At 39.9% G+C, this 26688-nt stretch overlaps 1 protein-coding gene across 1 annotated transcript in view; it reads left to right on the top strand.

Annotated features, from left to right (window-relative positions):
* CCDC81 (coiled-coil domain containing 81) overlaps positions 1–25586 on the top strand; it is a 53176-nt gene extending 27590 nt beyond the window's left edge. The window contains exons 7-18 of the mRNA XM_074335627.1: positions 3216–3472; positions 5757–5836; positions 7452–7573; positions 9125–9248; positions 11546–11639; positions 12046–12192; positions 12844–12948; positions 16421–16593; positions 17776–17854; positions 18085–18305; positions 22719–22844; positions 25084–25586. Coding sequence (XP_074191728.1) covers positions 3216–3472; positions 5757–5836; positions 7452–7573; positions 9125–9248; positions 11546–11639; positions 12046–12192; positions 12844–12948; positions 16421–16593; positions 17776–17854; positions 18085–18305; positions 22719–22844; positions 25084–25225 — 1670 coding nt within the window. The 3' untranslated portion in view covers positions 25226–25586. The remainder of the gene's footprint in view (positions 1–3215; positions 3473–5756; positions 5837–7451; positions 7574–9124; positions 9249–11545; positions 11640–12045; positions 12193–12843; positions 12949–16420; positions 16594–17775; positions 17855–18084; positions 18306–22718; positions 22845–25083) is intronic.
* The last annotated feature ends 1102 nt before the right edge of the window (positions 25587–26688 follow it).

Raw genomic sequence — 26688 nt, 5'->3', positions numbered from 1 at the left:
GAGTTATGCAGACTTTATTCTTATTTCAGACCCTACGAAATTAAAAATGGTTATAAAGATGAGAAAGTTAATCAGGGTCTCTGGTTTGGAGAATTACAATCAGTATCAGTTGTGAAAAAGATTAATAACTGTATACCTATCATATATAATCAAAATTATTAAAATTTAAAAGTTAGAAAGTTAATAATTCCATGAACAATTAATGAATACCTTGTATACTTCTCATACTCTAAAATCTCTCTCCTTCCCTCCCTCTTTTCCTCCCTCCCTCCCCCCGCTTCCCTCCCGTCTTTCCTTCCTTCCTTCCTTCCTTCCTTCCTTCCGCTAATATTTATTGAGGGTGACCTATGTGTCAGGCCTTCTTCCAGGTGCTTGAGTTATACTGGTAAACTGGTAAACAAAACAGACATGGAATCACAGAACACTTACATTCCATCTTCAGTGTGTGGACATTGTGACACCTGCCCTGGTTACTGAGGCCTTTGGGGGCTTCCGCCTTGATGTCTGGCTATGTTTCTTTTGACCTTCCTTATCAGTATCCCCTCATGCATGCAACTCATATCTGGAGGAAGAGAGACAGTCTACCTACCCCCAATGCAAGAAGGTGAAAAGGCTGAAACTTTCTTTTATGTTAATTAAGTTCCTGGGAAATTAATTTTCAGAGTAACTTTTCACCAAAAAATTATATATTGGAAAAATACAAACTATACTTAGCATTTGTTATGTTCATATATTCAGTATGATAGGTTTGATGGACTTTTCAGCCATTTTTACCTAGAGTTTTATGACAGAAGAAATATCCTAATTCATCAAAAGCCTACAAAATGAAATAAAAATAAAGCCTGTTTTCCCCCAAAAACATTTGTGCCTTAGAATTAGAGCTTATTTTCTATCTTGGATCTTGCAGTATAGTCCAAAAAAGTAGTTTAGATCTAGAATTAATTTTTTTCACAAGGTTGAGGAAATTTCAGAATTAAACATATATGACAGGATTAGTTCACAAGAATAATTCTATCCACAGTTTAGCTTTGAGGTTGTGATTCTTCATCATTTAACTAACTTGGTATCTAATCAAACATTATATAGTGATCGTAAAGATTATTAAGACGTGGCCCATGCTTTGAATAACTCAGAATCTAGCATGAGAGATAGACATATAAGCAAATGGTGCAAAATGATTCAGTGCGGTAAGAGCAGCATTGATCAGAACTGGATCAAGGGCTAGGATTGCCTAAAGCTGCGTGGGGAGATTTAGGAAGATGACATGTGAGGAGGTCTGAAAGGAAAGGATGATAGGACTTTGCTGGTAGAGAAGTTCTAGAAGATATTCCGGAACAGTATGAACAATGCAAGTATAAGGGAAAAAGTGAAGCCTGTTAAGGGCTCCTGTGTGATCATGGCATGTGATTGTGGAGGCAAGTGGAGGCAAGTAAACCAAAAATGGTTCGTAGGGGTTGAATTGTGAGGTGCCTTAAACGGTGTGGCAAGGATTTTGGAATTCATCCGGAGGCACTAAGGAGCCACTGAAAGTGTATGAGCAGGGGACTATATGTCCTGGTCCAGTGTTTAGTTTAGGAAGATAGCTCTTGTAGTTATATTAGCTTGGTAACATATGGTAAAGGCTGAATGAAGGCAGTGGCAGTCAGGAGGAAGATGAGGGAATCTATTCACGAGACATCGGAAGTGTAGAATTGATGGGATCCAGTTACTAGTTGAGAGTGTTAGGTAGTGAGGGGAAGGTATTTAGGATGACTCCAATTTCTCAGAGACTAGATAAATACTCATGCCATTAACTGCCATAGGGAGTGAAGGGGGAAACTGCAAGTTGTGGTGGCAAATATAATAATGAGTTTGCTTTTGGACATGTTGACTTTGAGTTTCCTGTAGGGATATTTAGGTAGAGACGATTGCAGAGCTCAGGAAAGGGGTGGAGACTAGAGGTCAAGATTTGAGTAAGTTTACCCAGGAAAGAATATAATAAAGTAAGAAGAAGAGAGAGCAAAGGACAAAATCTTGTAAAACCAACCAACCAACCACCATCTTATAAGAAGTAGAAGAGGAAGGAAGCCAGCAAACTGGAGAATGAAGAGTGCTGCGGTGGGTACAAGAGAAGAGAGGGCATGGTTAACAGAAGTTACCAGAAGTCACGAGAATAAGATTTGCAACCTATCCAGTGGCTTGTCCCTCATGCGATGATAGTGTCTTCACTGAGATAAGTACACGAGGAGACGGATTGCAGAGAGGCACTGGGCAAATGGGAAGGGAAATCTAAAGGCAGGCAATATAGCCTTGTCTTTTAAGACATTTATTTTAAGAAGTGAAATGGAGGGAGGTGGTATAGAATCACCATTACATTATTCAGGAGACCGTGAGCTAATATAAGGAAGCTTGTGTCTTGCAGAGCTGTTAATCCTCATCATCCAGCAGATTGGACATTCAAAAGGCTATAAATCAATCCTTGCTGAATAATTGTTTAGAATGTTATTATCTTCTCTCTACCCTGTTCCTCTATCAGTGGACCTTGTTTACTGTCTCTCTTTGGGTTTATCATGTTGATCATTGCTATGTTCGCCTTTTCTGATTTGTGGACGTTGCATAGCTTCTCTGTCTGCTCTAGTTGAATAGACCCTGTGCTTCCTTTAAGCTACATATAGTCATATTCCTTTTGCACTGTCACTTATGGAAAAGCTTTCTGCAAGTTATTCAGTCGGATATCCTCTGATAAGACCCAATTTTATTTGAAAGGTAACTTCTAGTGAAGATGACTGTCATTTCAAAACACTTAATGTTTGTAGGTATTTATTATCATTTAAAAATGGTATGATAACTGGAGGAGATAGGCAAATATTGCTGAAAGATAAGGGGGCAGAAAAATTCAGAAAACTCTCTGATGAAGAGAAGTCAGGTATTACAGTGCCTCCAAGAGAAACATAAAAAACTTATCTCAAGTATTGTTTAGAAAGCTATTTGCTCTTATGTTGAGCAAAAAACAATGTGTTTTTAAGAAAATTTGTTCTTATTAGTATCTATTAATAACCAATGTTAGTTGTCTGTGGGAATAATGTTTCATTGGCTACAACTAAAGGCTTCATACGGACAATTCTATTTTTCAGTATTAAATGAGAATCAGATAATTATTTGTAAGTATATATGATACGTCCTTGTTGTAATTTCCACTTCCTTTTCCCCACCACAACTGTCTTTTTCTCCTCTAGGTGATATCCCAATTGTTCCACTTAATTTTGTCATGATATCCCTGGAGGGTCCATTTACGAGGGATACAGTGGAAGGATGTGTGAAGGAGACGTTGCTTTTTTTATCACGATCTATTTCCATCAAACAAAATGTGGAGTTTACATTCAAAGGAATTGGGGTCCTCGTGATCAGATATGGGAAAGTGAAGATGAGATTTTATAAGGACTTCTTTTGTACAATGGATGGAAGTGGGGCTTTGGCAAAAGCCCTCGCAAATGTAAACACATTAATGTTTTCCTTCTCCTAACCCTTCTCCCCTTCATAGCTCTAAATCATCTGTAAGTGTGTCATCGTTAAGGAAAATTCAGGCTGATGTGTTTTAAAGGGCAATTACCCCAAGTGCAAAGAAATGCTTATTTATAGATGATAACTCTTTGACAAAAGGTTAGAAGGGCAAAAGAACTTTAGGTTATGAGTCAATGCCAACTGAAAAATATAAAAAAGGGATAGAAACTCTCACAATTCTGAAAATGTTATAGATAGGTCCTTACAGTTTAAAAAGTTCTTCCACATATATTATTTTATTTGGATCTCGAAACATTATAAAACTAGCATTATTGTCATCCCGATTTTACAAATGAGAAACATTGGGGCTCGGAGATGCTGTGCGAGAACCCTGACAGCAGGGTGCTGATAAGCTGTAGAACTGAAATTTAAGCCCAGACTCTCTAATCACCTTTGCTTTTTTTTTTCCTGGTTGTACTATTTTATTTTCATGAACGTCTACAACAAAATCTAACTGAAGTCATGGAGATGGATTTTTAGCTTTTATATGCCATGTTGTAGAAGAAATTTCGTAATTCACCCCATTCTTGTTAACCATTAAGTAACAGGTGTGACCTTCATGTTAAGTGGTACATAGCAGCGTTTAAGGAGGCAATGAACTAGTCGATCAACAGGGTTAATCGAATATTTCGTGTGCCGTAGCTGCACCTCTAGGCACTAACAGAGTTGGCATGAGTGAATTGGATGATCACAATTGTTATTTAGTCCTATGTCCCTTAGAACAGAAGCCTGACTTTTAAATGAAAACTCTATAAAATGAAAGGCTATCCATATGGTCTAATTGTACCTTGTAATTTCTCCTTTCGTGGAGCTCTGGGATAGGGGTTTAGGAGATAGAGTTGTGCATATGGAAGCGCTTAGTGTTTTCTCCACAATCGGGGTTCACATAGGGTTGCTGAGAGGGATGCCAGCCCTGTGTGTGGAAAGTGGAAACACACACACAGTTATAGCCCTCTCTTCTCCATGAAAACACAAGGCAAGACCTGCGAAATCAGAAGCAAGGCCCAACTCTGGACTATCTCTAACCTCCAGGTTGCTACAGAACCGCGTAGCTTTGATATGTGTTTAAAAGAGAGGATAACTTTTTAATTGTCCGGCTGCACTCTGAGACATAATTTTTAAGGGGGCGTTTTCCAAAAGAACTAGTCCTGGGAGACTTTCTCTGAGAAAAGGGTTTGGAGGCCAAAACAGACGGGAATTGCTGCCTATTACCACCCTCATGGACAGATACACAAAGCACGTCACATTATCAAAGGATCTGAGAAGTCTGGCTGGAAATAAGCCACTTTAACTGCCTCAGTATATTTAGTCATGGAACTTTAGGTTAATCCAATGCTCATTAACATCTCTAAAGCATATTTTGGGAAATGGCTGTAAAGTGGTGAGAGTGATTGTTTTTCCCCCCAAATGACTCATAACTTAAATCAGACTGCTATCCTTCAGAATAGTTCTGTTGGGAAGCTGTGTGCTTATTTCAGTGATGCTGCTTCTGCTCAAGACATTTTTAAAACCTCTTTTTTTTGGTGAATTCCCTTCAAAGCCTCGTGTAAGCCATAGCAGTCATCCAAAAAGAATAATTTTGAATATTGAATAGAGTATAGGATAATAATTCTATTATTCTATACTAGTATAATGTGATAATGGGATTATATAATGTAATGATAATTAGTTATAATAGCTGCTATTTATTGAGTGCTTACTGTGTGCTAGCCACTTCCATAAAGTACCTCATAAAATTCCTATAAACTAGATGTGATTAGATTATTATCCCCAGATTCCTAGGGTCTACGGCTACTTAGCTGTTAGCAGTGTGGAGATTTGAACATGAGTCCACCTGAATCCACAGCCCTTCTTTTAAAACCCAAAGCCCAATTTTAGAGTTATTTGGGTCAAGAGTAGAATTAGCTCATTTTCCTGAGAGTTTCAGTAAGTCAGCTCTCCTCTTAAAGATGGATAAAAGAAGCCATCAACTCTGAAGGCAGTTTCCAAAGAAGAAATGGTTTGAGAAAAGGCAGCATCAACGGAATTGCTTTGTGACTATTTTGATACATGAGGTCATTCCTCATTGGAGTTTAAGCTCTAGACTTTCAGCACAAAACAAAACTAACAATGAAGACGATTACGGTCACCTTGCCTCTGAGACATCCTGTAGCTTCGATTTGCCTGCGTCCTGGACCACAGCCCAGGTGTAATCTTTCTCTATCCCTGTCCTCCAGCGGCCTGGCACTGTGGACTCGGTGTTATCCAGCAGAGAGGCCTTCAGGAAGCAGCCCAGCAGCGCAGTTCCATTTCCAAGGTCAGTATTTTACTCCCCAGGTTCCTCCAGGCACCAGCAATCCTTGCTGCTCCGTGGATCTAATTCGGAGTGTTTCTCAGCCTTTTGTAGCTCATGCTCCTTTCAGTAATGGCTTTCCCCCGAGAGTGCAGTGGGTGTTATAGGTGGCTGCTGCTGACAGTGATTATAATGATGCTAACAATCGTAATGAATAAAAATAATATTAGTTACCTGTGAAGCACTTAACTAGCTGCCAGGTACCATTAAGCACTTTCTTAATATTAATTGCATTTAATCTTCACTACAGTCATTTCAGATATGTATTATAATGTTATTCATTTTATAGAAGTGCAGAGTTAATTCTGGTTAAATTTTGTAAAACAAGTGTAGCAATGTGGTATAGTTTTAAGAGCACTGGAGTAAGAGGTGACTTACGTTTTATTTCCAGTGTATCCATCATTCCCTCATTGTGTGCTCTTAATTTCTGTGCCCTTACCTACTGTGCATTTCAAGTGGAGAAAGTTTGGGGAATAACAACCAGCTTCCTAGAGTATTATTTTCTCATGTTTGTTGAGTCTGTGATATCCTCTTGTGTGTGTTGGTTGGGAACCACTCCCTCCTGGAATGACACATACCTCAACAAAATCAATAACAAGGCCAGAATAAGCCTTAGAGATCAGGTAGTTAATCCATCCCCTTCCTCTTGCAGATGAAATGGCCATACAACTGAGTGGCTAAGCCAGAAGTAAAACCATGGCTCTTGACTGTTACTATGTTCTTTCTATTGTACCATGTTGCCTTACTTGTTAAAAATAAATCAATGGATTCAAATTAATTTAATTTGATTATATTTTGGAAGGCAAATTTGGCTGTCCTCTTGGACGTATTTTGGCTTAAGCACTATAGGAGGGAAATAATTGCAGGAAGTCAAGGAATAGAGCCTCCATGTTAATTAGATAGCCTACAAATGGACACAGGGACTCAAATACACAAAACAATTGTAGGTGTTTTATTTATTTAAAGTTTGGCCCCTGAATTTACTAGAAGTACCCTCCCCCGAAACTTTAACCCAGCACTCTATACCTGAGACCAAAGAAAATCTATAACTATACACACAAACTGAACAGACCCCTTCTCCCATAGTGCTTTTGCAAGTCCCTCACTTTTGCCTGGGGGAAAGGATGGAGAAGTGGGAAGGAGAAAGAACGAAGAAAGTAATGGTTGTTTCTGGGCATTCTCTATCTACCAAGCTATGAATGAATTCTTGCCTCCAGGCTATCCATCAACCACCTTTCACTGTTTCATCCCAATAGCATCCGGTTATAGAACTAGAAAGACAGATACATTGAAACTGAAACCAAAATGAAAAACTTAAAATCCAGACCCATAAAGCAATTTATATAAGAGCTGCTTCTGAGCCCTCAGTAGAGAGGAGGAAGGTCTTGGTTGGCCCCCAGAGTTATCCTGAAACATAGTGACTCAGTGATTTGTACTCAGCAAATCAAAGCATTCACCTCCTTGATAGAAGTGGGCTTATTTCAGAATCAGTGAGTGAGCTGGGTTGCTTCTCAGAATTGAGAGTTTACACAGCCACCTATTCAGGTCCAAATGGGCAAACATCTTGGCTTGTTCCTAGGATTGAGCTCAAGGAGATGGAGAACAAACCACCTATGGAGACCATTGTAGAAGAAGGTAGAAAGAATACACAAAGGAAGAGCAAATTAAAAGACCAGACAGACCAAGAAGAAGGCGTCAGAGGTAGGCCAGTGGTTTCTGGGTATAATCTGTCACTCTTTACTGAGTGACAGTGACAGATTGAGCAAAATTGTCTATTCATGTTCTTCTAACATGCCTTGTCCTCCCCTGACTTTGTGCTTCTGTTCACTCTTTACTGAGTGACAGATTATAGCTATATTGTTTAGTAACTCCACGAATTACTAAATAATCACGAATCTATCACGAATGTATTCTTCTAACCAACATCTCCTATACCTAGAATCTTGTATCTTCCCTTAACCACTCTATGACTCTTAGGCTCTTAGGTTATGATCTCTTCGCTGGCTCCCCATTGCTAAATGAGGGTAAACCTCAGAGGCCTGTAGGGCCCAAGTAGGTAGTAAACGCATAAAGTGGTCTGGATGTAACATGATAGGGAAACATGTTAGCATAAATAATTTTAATGAAAAATGAAGAGTGGTCATTTTACATTGTTGGTATCTGGCTTCATAGAAGACACTCATATCTATGTCTTCATAAATTTGTGATGTGTTGTTTTGGTTGAAGAAGACTAGAACTTCAAAGACTTTTTAAAAGGGTGCTGGGAATCCGCAGGCGTTGCCAGACTACCCTCTGCGGACTGTTCCTCTATCAGATTGTTGATTTGTGGAAATGTGAGCCAACTGGTATCACATTTTCTGAGTTTTCAAGAGAAGCAGAGATCTTGACGTGTGAAACCTGATGGTCGTTAAATGTTGACAACTAATTGAGGTTGAAACAAAAAACGCTGATTGGACCAAACAAAACATGTCAATGGGCAAACATTGTCTTGTAGATGTTGGTTTTGTGACATGTGGCCTACAAGATTACATATAAACTTTTAGCTTAATATTCAAATGCTTTCGTTTCCTTAGCCTCATCTGTCCCTGTTCCCTACAGACGACTTCTTTGAGCAAAATTGTCTATTCATGTTCTTCTAACACACCTTTTCCCCCCGTGACTTCGTACTTTTGTTCACTTTTCCCCTCCTGCCTGCAATGCCCGTCCTTTTCTTACAGTCTATCCCAATCCTCTTTAGCACCCTTTTCACATCTCACTTCCTCCACGAACAGTTCTTTCATCACTGGATTCTGAGTGGCCTCTCTCTACCCTGAACATGTCAGACCCTTAAAGATTGCACCATTTGTTTGGGATTTAGATGTTTTGCACCATTGTCCCGAGTTGCTATTTATGCAACGTGTATAAAGCACTTAGCACTGTTGGCACGTATTAAGACGTCCACACATGGGAGTGCTCATGTTTTTGTTTATATCTTATTTTTCTTTCCAACTATATCTATTGAAAGATCTTTAAGGGCAAAGACTTGCCTCCTCTTATTTCCTAAAGTACCCAGCCATATATGCTTTGCATATATTATGTATATAGTAAAAATATTTTTAAACCACACTAGGATAAGGGACAATAAATGAACATTAAGAAAGCATATCTTAGGTGAAAAATTTCCCTGGTAAAATTATGAGTTTTAAAAATCTATGTTAAGTACAAACCACCCATCAAAAGTTGAAAGTGAACCCACTTTCATTCATTCTACAGAGATCTTATCACCCAGGGGACTTCAAGATAGACAAGCTGTCTCCTCTGCCAAAATGACTGGCGTCAACTTGCCAAATAAATTTGAGCAGAGTGGGAATGGTGGGAAGAATGTGAACCCTGAAAGGTAAGGCATTGGTATTTTTCCTGTTGCACTTTATGCTAGGTGGTGGGGATAATAAACATGAGTAGGACCCGTGATCTAGTGGGAAAGAGCCATAGAGAGAGTGATAAATTCAGTAGGATAAAATAGCACAGAGGAGGAAACATCTAACTTTCCTTTTGGATTTGGGAAAACTTCCCTCGTTGTTTTCTGAGTGCTTGGATATTATGATATGACACAATTTCATGTTTAAATCCAATTGGAAAGCAGTTTTTCCAAAGATGGTTAGTATTCAATAAATGTTCTTTGAATGAATGAATATATTGCAATTTATGATGGCCATGTCTTCTTCTTGTTATGTTATGTCACAAATTTGTATTTCCTCCTTCTCCCTTTGAGTAGGATACTTTTTAAGACCTCAAATTACTCAAGTATTTATTGAGTACCTTTATATACTTTGTATTGTGCTGTCAATTTTCAGTTTACTAATTTGTCACAATGTGTCAGCTATCATATGTGTGATTTATTAAAATGTTCAAAACACTAAGCATGTTTGTTTTGGATAATCTCACTGTTATGAAAGATTGAGAATTATATGTCTAGTACTTTTTAATTTAGTTCAATCCAATAAACATCGGGCACACTGCGCCAGGAAATTTCTTGACATTGAAGATACAGAGCTATAAAATATATAAAAGACATATAAACCTACTTCCATAAAACTTAGTCTTGTAGGGAGACTGACGCTAAAGAAATAATGCACTCATGTCACGAAAACAACAAAAGAAAGTACAGAAGCTGCAAAGAGGGGGAATTAATTAATTGTTAGGGATTGTTAGTGAAGGTTTCCTATAGAAGTTCCTATAGAAGTTGACCAAAAAATGTTTTGTTTTATTTTTTTGTGCTGATTACTGAAGTCATACATGTTTATCACAGAAATTTTGAATAAATGATAAAAAGCAAGGGATATAAAAAAATCACCCATAATTCCACTAAATAGAGGAAAGTTTCTGTTGACGTTATGGTATATATTCTTCATTTTAATGCACATGCAATATATATTAGGTTAGTGCAACAGTAATTGTGGTTTTTGCAATTTTTAACCTTTTAAACCGCATTACTTTTGCACAAACCTAATACATGTGTTTATACTGCAATATACTTGTATACACACATTTTTAATAAAACTTTGTTACATTTAGCAATAAGTGAGGAAGAGCCCCATGGCTTTAAATATTCTAAAACATAAACAAATGATTACATATCATCTCATGGATTAAACCTTTTGTTTAACTAACCTCCTATTGAATATTTAGATGATTTTAAATTTTTTTATATTATAATAATGTTGTGATAAATCTAGTTAAACATCATTCTTTATACACATCTGAATATTGTATAGGATGAAAACTTTAAAGTCAACTTTAGCAATAAGGGATGAGACCATTTTTCATGCCTTTGATGCACATCACCAATTATCTTCAGGAAGATTATACCAAATTATCTTTCTAGTAGCAATCATATGAGGGCCTGCTGTCTTCACTACAGCTTTGCTAGTACTGGACATTGTACCCTCGGTGGCTTCCCATTCTTACCCAGGGCAAAAGCCGAAGACATTACGATGGCCTGCGAGGATCCTGCCCAATCCCCGCTCTCTCTCCTTTCATCTCACTAACTCAACTCCCTCCATCCACACTGAACATGGCATGCTTCCACCTCAAGGACTTTGCCCTCATTTATTGTGTTTGGGATGATGCCTTTTTTAAAAATCAGGTATCTCTTATTATTTTTGCCTCATTTCCTTCAGGTATTTACTCATACGTCACCTTCTGATTTAATACTCCATTCCTTCAGCATTGCATGGCACTGATCACCATCGACCATACTATGTAATTCACTTATTTATCTTGTTTATTGGCCCTCTGTCCCCAGCAGAATGTTAATTCCATGAAGACAGGGATTTGTGTGTGTGTGTGTTTTGTTCTTCATCGCACCTCCCATACAGAGAACAATGTACATAGCAAGCACTCCATACATTTTTGTAGAATGAATACATTTTATCCCAATTTCACAGAATTGGTAAGTGACACTTGGCAAGATTGCCCAGCTTGTCTAATGCCAGTCAGTTTACAGCAAAAAATCTGGGATTCAAACCTAGTTTTATCTGCTACAGGGCATAGGCTCTTAACCTCTATACATACAGATACTTTGAAGAAAACCACTGAGATGCTCTTCTTTCTCGTACACTTGCCTCCAAAATTGTCATTGCTCTAGATGTCAGACTGTGTTAAACATTAATTAATGTTCCATTTTTTTTATAGCTTATCATCTCCAGGATGTCTGAAAAATGACAATGAAATAAAGCCTAAAATTTCTCCAGCCACGTCTTGCCAGGGTCATCATCAGGCCGGCCAGGTACAGTTTCTTCAGACAAATAAAACCCCAACAGAATCTTCCTTCTGTTTCTTAATGCGAGCTCTTGGAATTGCTCTTGCTTTAATATATGAGTATGGCTTAAGTACTCAGGACCCCAAATCGGACTGTAAAAAATCTATCTACTAGTCAAAATCTGTTAGTTAACAGAAATAAGGTTGGGAAATCTCTTACTAATTTTCAGTTGCTATAGATACTTCTGATCAAATGAGAGTTTCATTAAATCCTCTTGAATATGTGTGAGGCCCACTTTGCTAATTGTCATTCACATATCCTTTTATAATGTTTGCTTCTTGATATCCTCAGCCTTTGGAGAGCTTGTGAAGGGCATGTGAAGGCAAAAAAGGAAAAGGAAAAAATTAATGTGTTGTAAAACTTGGTATTGTAGGAGTTGTGTTATGTCTGTGTGCAACGAGCTCAACGAAATTCCCCGTTGTTCCTCAGTGAAGAGAGGAGGAGGAAAGAGCTAGAAGATGAGCAGCTCACACAGCAATATCAGATCCTGAAAGATAAAGAAGCTCTCTTCAAATCCCAGGTAGTTGAACACTTCAGTTACAGAGTGTTTAACATGGGACAGTAGACCAGGATTATAAAATGCCATTCAAAATATTCCATAATCTGTCTGTACTGTAGCATATTTAATCATTTACTTATTTACTGAGGACTGAAACGTAGGTTGGGTCCACGTTTTCACTATTAATAAACAACGTTGGAATATTCATGCAGCTAAATGTTTGTACATATCGCTGATTTTCTCCCCCCCAAAAGGACTGTGTGTTAAAGGTGGAATTCCTGGATTTATATGGCTTTATTTTTGATTTCTGGTAAAATATAATCTTGGTCAGGCTGCTTCCTTCAAATTCATGGCCTATCTCAAGAAGCAAAGACAGAATGGCGCCTTCACGTTTGCACTGTCCAGATTTCTGTGGCCTCCACTAATTGACCCTGTTGCCCTCTCTCGCATTTGTGGTATCAGGTAACCACTTATGAAATCTCCCATTCCTCCTTATGGTCCCTGTAGAGGTGTTGTTTGAAGCCCAAGAACAGCTTTTATAAATCTATGACGATATCAGGAATTACCACTGCCTCCAAAAGGCAGGTTTCTACTTTGGTTGGATTAGTTTTATGTAATAGAACTAAATTTTTTAAAGGCTCTGTTTCAATATATGCTTTCTCCCCCCCAAAGATGAGAAGCCTGGCTATTAGACAACAGAATCAAAAAAATGCTGCCTATAATCTTGGAGTTGCCGATGCTATGAGAAGCCACAAGAATGAGAAACCTGAATTTTATGTAAGGGTCTTTTCAGAATTTCCACTGTGAATACCTTCCCCATCTGTGATTATTTGGATCCACTCTCTGTTGTCAGCAAAAGAATGTCCAGCCTATAGAAAAGTGTTCTAAGAGTTTATTTGAGCCCAAATTTTGAGGATGTGCCTGGAAGCAAAATCTCAACGGGTGGAGAAAATGCTCTAGACAGTGGTAGTTTTTGCAGCTTATTTGATACATTATAATCAAAGGAGAGAACGTAAGGAGGGTTACATCAAATCCATCGGTGGTAGATAAGGGAGGCGGGAGAAAGCAAAGTGGGGAAGTCTCTAGGGTTTGATAAAAGGCAAATGGAGAAGTACATACGTCTTTTACATTGGTGGGTACAGGATAGTCAATAATTAACATTTACAGCACATAGAGATGGTATAAGGGGTTCTGTGGTCTTCTCCTCTGGTGCCTACGATGGTGCCTTGGAGGGGTAGGAAAAGAAAATTACTCTGACATTTCAAAGGTACATTATCCTAGATGTATAAAAACAGTGGACGGAACTCCCTCAATTAAGGTAAAGGATGACCTTTGCTAAGGAAGCTATAGGCCTGGGATGTGACCACCTGCCCAGTTAGGAATTTGTGATCAGACCATCTCGTGTAGTAACTTTTGGTCACCAAGTTTGTAAGGCCTGCCCTGTGGCCCCACCCTGAGCTTGTCAGATGTAGTATGTGGCCTCGTTTTCGTTCACACTGTATGGCAGGTTGTGTCAGTTTTTAAGTGGCAGAGGTGAAAAGTGGGTTATGCAGGGTTGAATCGTCCTCCTAGGGCAGGACTTGTCCAGTGTGTGCCTTCCCACTGTTCACAGTACAGTTCCTTAGCCACTGCAGTGCTTGCTAATGATAGAAATTCTCAACCAGGACCTGGGATAGGTGGTACGGGGCAATATACTAACGTCCTGCCCCAGGAAGAGCTGATCGAAAGAGAACCAGCATGACCTGGGCGCTTGCTGGAAATGCAGAACCTAGGGCCCCTCCCCAGCTCTCCAGAATGGGAATCTACATTTGAGTCAGATACTTAAGTGATCTGTAGGTGCATTAAAGTTTGAGAAACCCAGCTTCAGATGGAGATGAGCCACCTGTTTTGTCATTTAATGTTTTCAGGAATTATGTGCCTATCTTTATTTCTGCCTGAGTCCTTTTCCTTTCACCTTACTATCTAGGTGGTAGTCTGACACTCTGGTCATAAATCTAATAAAATACATTCTCTTTATCCATCAAACATTTGTTAATGAACTCCTACGTGCTGGCCACTTTGCTGGTAGCTAGGGATACGAAGATGAATAAGACGAGGTGCCTTTCTAAAGCGGTCAAAAGAGAGTAGTGGGGAGACAGGTTGAAAGAGACAAGAGTGTAGTCTACGGTGATAAGTCATTGAACAAGGCACTATGTGAGCAAAAAAAAAAAAGAGAGAGTCACTTAACCCAGACCAGAGATCTGGGAAGACTTCCTCGGAGACAGGAATTAGGTAAAGAAGTGAATGGAGGAAGAACCTTCCAGGCAGGGGCAGCAGGGAGGGAGAGGATGGTGCTTGTAAGATTTAGGCATGACCTGCCTTTCCTCTTAACATAAATTCCAGATTATATTTATCACTGCCCACTTAGTATCTCTTCCTTGGTATACCTGTAGATATCGTAACATTAAAAATACCAAAACAGAACTTTCAATTCCCCTTGTCAGCCTGTTCTTCTCTCAGCCTTCCCATTATAGTAAGTGGTGTCGCCAGCCAGACAGTGGCCGCACCTCATACTTAGGAGGGATTCCAGATTCCTCCTCCTCTGTCCCCCACCTCCAACCATCTGAAAGTCCAGTTGCCTTCCAAAATGTGTCCAGCATCGCTTCACATCTCTTCATCTTCAATGTTACCACCCTAGCCCAAGCCACGTTATGAGGCTAAACTTTTGCAGCGCCCTCCCTAATGAGGTTTGCTGGTACCTTTCTTGCCCTCCTACCATCTGTTGTCCACACCACAGCCAAAGCGATTTTTCAGGACTATAGACCAAAACGTATCATCCTCCTGTCTAAAATACCTGATGGGCTCCCACTGAATGCAAACAAAATTGAAGTTTACCTGGACCTGAAACCTGAGGCCAAACGAGTCTGGGACTCGTGCAGCCTGCGTCCTTCAGCCAATAGACCGACAGAGGAGTTGGGTCGTAGAATATGTTTATTATCAGAGCATCGGTGGTCTGAGAAGGCAGAGGGGTCACACCTCCAAAAACTGCCTTAACATTCTCAGACCAGCCTGGGATATTTAAGGGAAAATCCGGGCGTTCCTCCAGAGGCTGCGTGATGGTTCCGGGGGTCTGAATGGAGCCTCCCCTCTGGCGATGGATGTGCCTCTCTAATGTGGTCATCAACTCAGGAGCAGTGATGAGAGTAACCTGGAAAGAATGCTAGGCCATAGAGAATGTAATCGGCAAGCACAGGGGCAGGGGGCATTGTGACTAGTAAGCAAGCATAAGTTTCAGGGTAATTATCTAAAGCAGGGAACTGGGATGGGACATCCTAAGCTTAGGAACTGGGACAGGACATTCCAAGCTCAAACTACAGGGAGGGGTTGATCAATTGTTAAGCTCTAGGGCAGGGAGAGGCGAGGCCGGGGACACTGCAAGGCCTCTTCTGTGGGGGTCCCAACTGGGCCTGTTTCAGACCTGTCAGGTCCTATATGGTACAGCCCCTGCCTCCCTCTTTGAGCTCATCTACTTCTGCTTTCCCCTTGCTCCCTATGCCTCAGCCACATAGTCTTCCTTCCTGCATATTAAACACACCTAGCTTCTTCCTTCTGTATGGGGCACAGGTCTCCTGATATTGGCAATGAAGGTGATTCAATCATCTCCACTGAAAAGCCTTCCCTAATAACCAACCAATTTAATCCTATTCCCACCCAGTCACTTGCTATCATAAGGGCTTCGTAGCACGTATCACTACCTGAAGTGATCTGCTGTATCATTTGCTTGTTCCCTGTCTGTCTCCTGCAGTAGAATGCAGGCCCAAGGAGAGCGAGGCTCTCTGTGGATCTCTGTCCTTTGTCTGTGTTGAATCACCAGTCTCTGAAATGGCCGGGTCCACAGCTGAGTGTTCAGTTCTTCTCCTTCCCAACTCCCTGTCCTCGCTCATGCTTTTGCACTCACTCAGAATTCTGTTTTGCCATCTCTGTACAATTATGTACGTCTCAGGTCAGGACCTACCTAGTCCGTGAAGTCCCTTTTCGTCTCAGTATCAGACATTGGGCTTCGGTTCTTCCTGCTCAGATTCACCCTTGAGCACATTCATATGATGTTCTGGGTTATCTGAACACTAAGTGCTTAATGTGTTGAGGATGGGGCAAATATTATAAATTAATCCATACTTTTTGATGGACTTTAGTCGTCTGAATTTTTGCTTTTGTTCTTTGTTGCTTTTCGATATTCTAGAATAAATAAATTACTTCTCGTTCATTCTAGAAATCCTTCCTATTTGATAAACGGCCATTCAGTCCTGAGATTAATGCTTTAAAGCAAGAGGAATATTTACAGAGTCTCCTGAAACAAATGGATAATAGACGGGAAAAGGAAAACAAGCTAAGACAAAACAAAGAGTTGATGGACCACCTAGAACAAGTGCAACTCACAGAGGAGTGAGTCTAACTAGACACACTCTGAAAAACAGATTCGAAATTTTCGTGTGAAGCTTATTTCCATGTGGGATTAAATCAGCTTTGGTAGTTTAGCACAACTGTAACCAACTGAGCAAACTAACCCAACTAGCAGCCAGTACCGTAGCATAACATTTCATCCAGAAAGTGAAAAAGCCATTATTATTTTAATGATCACCATAATAATGATTGCCAACCTATAATTACGTTAATTATAGAGTATCATTTTGTGGTCACTAATACTGGTAGATGGTGGAAGGGACTTGTCTTGAACAGGACATCATTTCAGGCTATTTCCAGGTGATGTCGAGGCAAAGCTGAGATTTTATTATAAGTATATAGGGGTGTCCTATGTTACCCGAGGGTAGGAAAGTATGGGGACTAAAAAGCCATGTAATAAAAGCTTTCCCTCTGCTCACGCCCACAGCTCCTTAAATGGCATTGTCTTTATTCCAGCTTAAATGTGGATGAGTGTTAGTCTCCATGCCAAATTTCCAGGGGAGAGAATCTGATAGGTCCTGTTTGCGTGACCTGGGGCCCAGGATAGGATGGGTCCCACGAAGTTCAAACATGCCTAAGGGGGGGGCCACACTTCTGGGGCTGTGGTTAGCAGAGCAATGAAGGAGGCTACTCCAGCGTGAGAGAGACTCCCAAAACAAATCATAAGCTAGTATCTGTGAGCAAAAATGTGTATTTCTGTAAAATGTGTATGTTCCGTTACACTCACTTTACAGATCATGTGGGTTCCCTGGAGGTGGCATGTAATAGAATCATAATTTATAATAGGAGAGATCACTTTTCTTAAAAAGGAATCTTCTGATGAATCATTTTATAGAACTAATAGACACTTCCTCTTTTCCTATCTAGTTTTTTTTTAAAGCACGGGGGAGGAGGAGGGCTTCGCTTAGTTGTAAGTGCGTTTGTACAGCGGTTGGTCCTCTGATTATACCTGTCCTGTCTGTGCTGTGTTCAATACATTCTTCACTGGCCTGTGGGTTAAAATTTTCTTTCTTAAAATGAAAGCTCCTAGAAGGAAATACCACTTTTTATTTACCGGCCTCTTATTCCTATTAATACTTATTAGATGTGCTTTGATGTTAAACTGTAGTACTGAAGACTCTGTAACAAACGTTGTCCCCACCTTCTCTTCTTCTTTACTGCCAGACTTGCTGCACAAAGAGCCAGATACATAAAAGACAAGATGGAAGAAATGGAATGTTACAAGAGAGCTTTGGATGCACAGGTATGGGAACAATGGTGAGTTTAACATTGTGCAGTACTTCCGCAGCCCTCTGTAAAGGTGCATAAATACTGCATGTTATGAATACCCGTAAGTGTTCCCCATCTGGTGGTTTCCGACCTCCCCATTCCTTCCTGCCTCTAAGGTATTGGTGTCTTCCTGTGCTGCAGCCTGTGCATAAAGTTTATTCCCAGATAGACTTGTAATCTGCATTCTGTATGTCCCTGATTCAGATAAAGAACAAACACTCCCAGCTGCCCATGTCTGAGCCAGACTCTCTTGAGCCCATCTTTGGTAATAATTGGGCTGAGCTGGTGGAGGAAAAGCGAAAGCGAGAACAGAGTTACATGGAGCACCAGCTGGAGGCAGCTGCCAACCACAAGAGAAAAGCCATCCTGCGCCAACTGCGGGAGCAGAAGTGGGATTTGCTGATGCTTCAGAGGACAAAAGAAGAGTAAGAGACCCAGTCATTTCTTTTTCCTCCTCCGCCTGCTTTCTTCTTCTTCTCCCCTATTCCCCGCCTCTCTCTCTCCTTCATCTTGTTTAGTTCTCACAATTCACCCTATGAAGAAAAGTTATTAACACCTACTATTAACACCACTATGCTTAAACTCTGTCACTTCCAAGCTGTATGACCTGGGCCAACTCACACATGGTGTCTTTGAGCCCTCTTTTCCTCCTGTGAAAAGTAAGGATAGTCATACCTGCCCTACCTATCCTTACTATGAGACTTCAATGAGATTACGTGTGTGGGAGCATTTCTGGAAACCACAAAGCTCTGGACAAATACGAGCTGTGGTCTTTATTTGGGTATCTCTCTCTTGTGGAAGCTCTGGTTATAGATCCCCTTTTCTGTATGTGTCAGACTCCTGTCTTCTGTTTCTATATCCTTTACGGGTTATTCCAGATTTTCTCACTTTGCTTATCTTTTCCAGCTTTCTGCCCTCTGGTCCATGTCAAAATGTGATCTTAGGTGTTTGTGTGGCAAATTGAAGGTCATTTTTTTCCAAAGGGAATAATTTAGTCTGTGTGATCCAAACCGGCTCGCTGAAGTATTTTTCACTTTTTTTCTTTAAACTTTTCTGCTTTTGTTTAAAAGAAAAACAAAAACAATTCAATCTGATTAAATGTCAGTTAGTGGAGAGATTAAAGAAAGATTAATAATCTCCCCCACCAAGTAGTCTGTGTTAAGGTTAATATGTAGTCTTCCACGTTTTTTCCTATTCTTTACAAATATATTCAAACAACATGCACATGTATTTTTTTCTTTCCATTTTTATAAATGAAAATGAGACCTGTGAGCTCTTATGCATTACTCTGCAACCCAACCTTTTTTTAACCTTATAATGTGCCATTAATTTATATTCATGTCAGTACCTATATATGAAATTCATTGTTTCTATTTAATAACAGCACAATATATACAGTATGGATTGCTGTAATTTAACTTTTGCACTATTCATGAACATCATTTTGTTTCCAGATATTTTACTATAATAACAATTCTGCATTAAACATTTTCAATATATACTGGTTTTATATATAATTTATACTTTTTTTGGTTTCTATTAGATAAATACCTAAAAGTTGGGTTGCCAGATCAAGTATATGACACATTTTATTTATTTTAATTTTTAATTTTTCAATTACAGTTGACATACAATATTATATTAGTTTCAAGTATAATGAATGACACTTTTTAAATATTACCAAATACTGATTGTTACCATGTTTTCCCGAAAATAAGACCCAACCGGAAAATAAGCCCTAGCATGATTTTTCAGGATGACATTCCCTGAACATAAGCGCTAATGTGTCTTTTGGAGCAAAAATTAATATAAGACGTGGTGTTATTTTCGGGGAAACACGGTAGCTTTCTGAAAAGGTACAGCAATTTGCTTCTACCATCAGTCTTGTGAGAACACTCATCTCCTCTCTAGACCCACTTCATTTTCTTGCTTCCTAGGTATTTAAATTAAACTAACTTTTTAACATATCTTTTCAAAAATAATATAACAATGGCCAAAAAACATATGAAAATATGCTCAACATCACTAAGCATCAGGGAATTGCAAATGAAAACCACAATGATAGCTGCTCATTAACAAATGGTTTTATATTTTGTGGAATGTGGGCGGGGGAGCCTCATTCAACCATCAGCAGTCAGCGTTTGCACTGTGTGAAGTAGAGGTCAGTTAGCATTTAACTACACTTTTCCCTCTCCAAGATAAGAGATTTTCATGTTTTATTGGATATTTACTTATATGAACCTAAGATACAGCAATTCTCCACTCCAGTGAATAAAGATGGCAAGGTAGGAGGAAAGGGAGGTTGAAAATGTGTTTTATATTATACAATTTAATAATTTAATTCCATTCATAATTTAATTCCACTCATAGATATATAGATATAGATATAAATATAGATAAGATGGCTATCTTTTTTTTTCTTTAGGGCCTATGAAAAGAAAACATTTATACGTTGTCAGAACAGTATAATAAGATTTCACAAATGCAAAGATAAAATGTGTTGTCTTTTATCTTGTATTATAGTGTCTGTGGTTTGATTGCTTGTAAAATATCCAAATCAAGAACAATTATAGATTTTTCTTACAACTACACACACCATGAAGCATTTAACAGATATTTCTTTTAGACTATTCAAAAGATTAAAAAGGAAGAAAGTAGTTTATTTAGTGGTAGACAAAAACCACTAAAATGCAAATATGATATGTTGTAAAGGGGAAAAATAAAGAAAACTAAAACGGGAGAGAGAGAGAGATTATCTCATACCCATTGGGATGGCTACTATCAAAAAAAACAACAAAACAGAAAATAAGTGCTGGCAAGGGTGTGGAGAAATAGGAAACCTGCGCACTGTTCGTGAAAATGTAAATTGGTATAGCCACTATGGAAAATGGTATGGTGGTTCCTCAAAAAATTAAAAATGGAATTACCATATGATTCAATAATTGGACTTTTGGGTATATATCCAAAAGAATTGAAAGCAGGATCTTAAGGATATTTGCACACTCATGTTCATATCAGCATGTGAGCAATGGAAGCCACCCAAATGTTCAACCACAGATGAATGGATAAACAAAATGTGGTATGCACATACAATGGATTATTATTCAGCCTTTAAAAAGAAGGGAATTCTGACACATGCTACAACATGGATAAACCTTGAGGACATTATGTTAAGTGAAATAAGCCAGTCACAAAAAGACAAATACTATATGATTCCACTTATATATGGTATTTAGAGAAGTAAAATTCATGGAAACAAAGTAGAATGATAGCTGCCAGAGGCCAGGGCGAGGGAAAAAAGGGGAGTTGTTTAATGGGTATAGAGTTTCAGTTTTGCAAGGTGAAAAGAGTTCTGGAGATTTGTTGCACAATGATATTAGTATATTTAACACTACCTGTACAATTAAAAGTGGTTAAGATGGCTAATTTTGTGTTTTGTTTTTTACTACAATTAAAAAACTATGAAAAGAAAAAAGTTATGAAAAAAAAATAGGTACCATTCAGTCATTGAGCTTCCATTGTGGGATCGCTGTTGGCCCTTTCTGTATATTATTTCATTTGATCTTTATAATGACTGCATAGTAGCTGTTGAACCAATGCTAGTTCGAGGAAAATGTGGCCAGGTTGTTTTAGGAAATGGGAATTGGTACAGAGCATATTATTGATTTTTTCCCCTTCTTCCGCCTCCCTCACCCCCACTCCGGTTCAAGTCCTTGTTTCTCAGTCTAGTTGTATAGGACACAGCTCCCTGGCCCATGCTGGTGTTATGAGCCTTACGCTCCCCCAGACTGAAGCAGTCGGTCGCCAGTCATCTCACACAGCAGCCAGCAGCAGCACTCAGCAGCCCAGGGCAACTCGCACCGGGGAGGGCCTTTGTTCACAGTCTTAGCTGTAGAGGAGGCAGTTCGCTGGCCCATGTGGGAATCAAACCGGAGACCTTGGCGTTAGGAGCAGGGAGCTCCAACCACCTCAGCCACCTGGCTGGCCCATATTATTGATTTTTATTGGTGCGTCCTGACACCTAGTGGTGGTTGCTATCTGTAACACGAAGCCCTTCAGAACAGGCTAAGTCAATGGTCTCATTTCGTGAAATCTCTTCCAGAACTGATGGTAAGAGTTACAGTCGGGCAAGAAATAGACAATAACTAATTCAAATAAATAATTTGAACCAGGTTTAGGTGATTCACAACCGCAGTGACTACGTGTTTGGAGACGAGTAATAGAAGCACTTAACATTGGGAATATCGGGACATTGTACTTGGAGAGAGAGACATTATGTTATAGTCTTTAAAGATATGACCTTCAAAAACTGCTCCTTTTTTTCCCCTCCCTTCTTCACAATGTTAGATATTTTCTTGATTTCATTTTCTTTTGCCCAGTCACTTCTGTTTCTTTTCTCCTTTATATGCCTGTCTACTTTGTCTTGTAAAATGCCTATAGTAACTGGTAGGCTGATTACTGACAGCTGAGAGGCTGGAATACGAGGAAAGAAACATAAAGTATTGGAAATCCATTTGAGATGATTCGTCAGATCAGTTAAATTAGCCTCAAAGGAAAATAATGGCTTTAAAGGCTGAATTTGCTAAATAGAAAAAGTTTTCAATCCTAATCACTTAAATCAGAATTGAAGATGAAAAGTCCTAGACCTATAAATTATTTGAGAGCTAGGATTTTCTCTCTGTTTTTTACAGTGTTCATGACTTTTAGTATATTTCAAAGAGTAGTGAACAAAGCCAGAGGTTTTTGTTTAATTTACCATAAAAGGAATGGGGCTGTGAAGGTTGGTGCACGCCATTCCCAGTATTGTGAATGGAATCGGAGTATTCTTTTCTCTGTAGGCACTTGGCAGAGAGAAATGCTGAGCTGGAGCGAGCGAACAGAATGAAACAAAGCTTACAGGAGGACTGGGAAAGGAGTGCTGCAATGAAGAGGCAGCGAGACCTGGAGGAGAAGACGTTCCAGCGGTAATACCGGGTTGGATCCAGAAGTTCTTTGCTTGCAAAGAAAATCCCCTCTGTTCTTTGTTCACTTTCCTCTAATCCTGGGATGGCAGATAGGTTTCAAGTGCCAACTCCAGGTGTTTAGTAGTGTCTGCCTAGAGAACTCTGTGGAGAAAAGAATTCTGGGTCCATTGGGAAAAACTGCTGTGATGTATTAGAAATGTCTGTTATGAATATGGGATTGGAGAATGCTGTGTGGTATGTTATATAGTTGCCATCTCTGCCCTAAGCTTTGCCTCTGCATAGGGCAGCTTTCTTTTTGTGGAGGATGGAGAGGCCTGGGGGAGGAGGAGGGTGGGAATTCTCATTGAAAATAACCAGTTGGAAATAGGGAGAGTGAATTTCCATATGAACACATCCGAGGCTTAGAGCATGGTCATTTAAGAGCAGATTCAAGGGGTTGTGGGTAAGTTTGGCATCTGGAAAAGTGAGAAACCCATTATGGAACCAACCAAGAACACCCTCTTGAAATGTATTATTATATCCCTGTCCCCTCTCCATAAGCTATCTATTTACCATCTAGAGTCAAGGCATCTACTCAGGGCTTTGAACATTGACACTAACTTTGGAAAGGCAGGTCATAGTTTTGTCTGACTTTTCTTATTTGTAAGATGGGGAAAGTAAACACTTGCCTGACTTAGCTTAACAGAGGAGTTTGTTTTTGAGATTAAATAAGGAGGTGGAAGAGTATTACACTTAAAAAAATTACAACACTTTACAAATGTAAGGTATGATTTCATAGAATGTTAAAACCTTGAAGAAACAGACTAATCCTATATAATCAAATGTTATTCAAACCTGAATATACCAATGTAATATTTTAAATTGCTAATTATCAACTAATTTTTATCATGGGTAAAATTTGTTACAATGGTTCTTGATCTGTAACTCTCCTTTTCCTTTTAGATTTTCTTTGCAGGCATTTCTCGCCATCTTTCTAATGGGGAGAACCCATATTTTGTGACAATGAAAGTATGAGGGATACCATGGAAAATAGGTTCCAGAGGGGAAGTATGGTTGTTTGGTTGTTTGGAAGAGGAAGGGAAAGGGAGTTGGCGATTTCAAGCCATTCTGTCAATGATGGGAGAAAGCAGTGAGATTAATGCCAGGGAGATTTTAGTTGGATTTCGGGAGAATGCTTGGCCAACATCGTGATCAAGGATAGAGGAGACATAGGTAATAACCTTGAGTGAGGATAACGAAGCTGCTCCAGAGACATGGCAGAGCGGACCTTGCCCTAAAGACCTGGGACTTCAGTAGGCTGCAGGGAAGAAGAAGGAATTGGTTGGTGTTAAAAAGAAAACAAAGCAAAATAAAAAACAAAGTTCAGACGTATGCAGTTAGCACATGGTACTCTGTACTATGACCAAGGCAAGCCAAGTAGGTCTTCTCCTGCCCACTGCCAAGATTGGTTTTGTGTTTCCTCCTTTTATGGTTGTCTGTGATGCTCCTTTTTTTTTTTTTTTTTTTTTTACAGAATTTCACCCATGTACGAGAAATTTTGAGAGGGTGGGGAACAAAGTAGGCACTGTCTTGTATCATCAAGAAAAATTGTTCAAGTAGAAAATCAGTCACTGCCGTCCCTTCATCTCTGCTTTGAGCCTCTTTTGTCTTCTTCCTCTTGGTCTCCACTCCCTGGCCTGTCTGTAACTCTGCAGAGGCCTCAGTCCTCCTGGGACATTTTATTGCAAGTCTACTCTTCACTGGCTGCTGGGGTGTTAACTGTTAACCAGCAGCTTGATGACCTGGTGTCCTCTCAAACACTGTCTCCTGGGAGGCTGCCAGGTACAGGTGCATTCACGTGGCAAAGCAGCCAGCACAAAGGCTTTGGAGCCACCATTCGCTGGCTGGGTGACTTTGGGCAGGTTATGTGTTCTCTGAGGGTTTGGGTAGTTGTGGTTGGGGAGGGGGCTGGACTGTTGTGAAGGCACCAGACTCAGAGCCTTTTATTTACTGGGGAAGGAGGAGACATTGGAGGTCTGGAAGCAGGAGATGCCAAGCTGAGCTGGGGTGAGCTGCAGGTAGCAGCGTGGAGAGGGAGAAACTGCAGGTGGGAGGTTACAGGTGGGTAGTAAGTCCTGGAGGGCAGGGACAAGGTGTTACTTTTCTTTTGTGTCCCTCCCACTGCACTGGCTTGGAAACTAGGCCCTAGGAAGGACTCAGGGAGCACTGCTGATGGCTTCTTTTCCTCGCTTCCCCTCAGTGCCTCAGACAAGCTCTTCCTCCTGGACCAGTGTGAGCAGTACCGACGTTGCAAGCAGTGCCAGAGGTGCACCTCCCACAGGAGTGAGAGCAACCTGTGGCCCCTGAACAAGCACCTGCATGGCTCCTCCTTGTTTGTGTGAAATCTACTTTGGACATGCGTTTCCTGGGGAAAGGTTTTATTCTTTTAATGTTTGGGGGTGATAGTGAAGCTATACATTTGTACTTTAGAGGGAAAACATTTATTGTGTGGTTTTGGTGCTTTTGGGAGATTGCTTTTTAACTGCTTAATGAATTTATGAAGACAGTTTCTCCGCCCATCTTCAGCCCACCCCCACAGAACCCTGCCGCCATCAGGGCTGAGGAGGGGACCCTGCTTCACTCTGGCTGCTGGGCTGCTGCTGACCTAGCCCTGACACCCCCTTTGTGATTTGGTGTAAGAAACTATATCTTTTCTTCATCTATAATGAATAATGTCATAATAAATATTTTCTACATGCCGGACTGTGTATAACAATTCATAATGCTAAGTTTTACCATCCTTCCCTCAGCCCTAGATTTTTCCAGAGGACTGGATGTGTGAACATCCCAGAAGTAGGTTAGACTCAGGTGATCAGAGGAATGCTTCCTGAGTTTTCTGGTTGATGACACACCTGGGACTTTGTAGGACCCTCAGGGGATATCATTCCCTTGGTGACCTTCTGGTCTACCATTCCATTGTCCAGCCATTTCTACACCGTGAGGGTAGGTTTGTTGTTTGGTAAGTGTGCGCTGTGAGGGGAGTCCGGCTGGCCTACCAGGTGCCGCCGCCTTCTCTCATTGCTACACCTCATCCATTCTTACGCTGTACGTGCTGTGGAAGAGGAATAGCTTCCTGGCAAAGGACTGATTTTCAGTTAAGGTATAGGTGTTCCCAACCAAAAACTTTTTTCAAAAAAAGTTTTATGTTCACCCTTTATCTTTCCTCTCCCTGCCTTGTCTTACCAACCTCAGGTAAAACAATTAACAAAGTAGAGTGAAGTCTAGATTTCTGAAATACAAAAGCTGGCGAGTCCCATGACTGTTTGCTTTCTGCCTGCCACATCTTTCTTAGAAAATGGGGGGAAAGGATACGTGGGGAGAAATCTAAAATATTGTTTTTCCCTACTACAAGTACAAAATAGGAACATTTGAGCCCTGAACAGTTAAAGTACTTACCCAAATTGATAGTGGACAAATTTTGTTGCAAGTATTACCTTTTTCTATGTAAATAAGTATGCCAGCTGGTGACTGGAATTGTCTGGAATCTCTCCCCTAAAGCTTCCAACATTGCCACTTCCACCCATTTCCTCAGAAGGTCACTCATGCAGGTCCAGTCATCTCCAACCAATATTGAGAACAGTAGCCTTTCCCCAGGACTGCCAGACTTGCCCCAAATCCATACCTGCTACACCGTTGGAGTATTTCTCTGTCTCTAATATATAATAAATTACTAGAATAGTGTTGTATTAATTTTTAAAAAAATATAGATGGCTTTGTTAAACAAAAAATACTCTAGGCAATTTTGATATGTTTAGGTGAACAGATTTAATTTTATAGACATTTTTTACTGTAGGAACTGCACTTA

The sequence above is a fragment of the Rhinolophus sinicus genome, linkage group LG06 (assembly GCF_036562045.2).
Source record: "Rhinolophus sinicus isolate RSC01 linkage group LG06, ASM3656204v1, whole genome shotgun sequence".
Classification (NCBI taxonomy): domain Eukaryota; kingdom Metazoa; phylum Chordata; class Mammalia; order Chiroptera; family Rhinolophidae; genus Rhinolophus; species Rhinolophus sinicus.
This window is presented reverse-complemented; position numbering and strand designations above follow the sequence as displayed.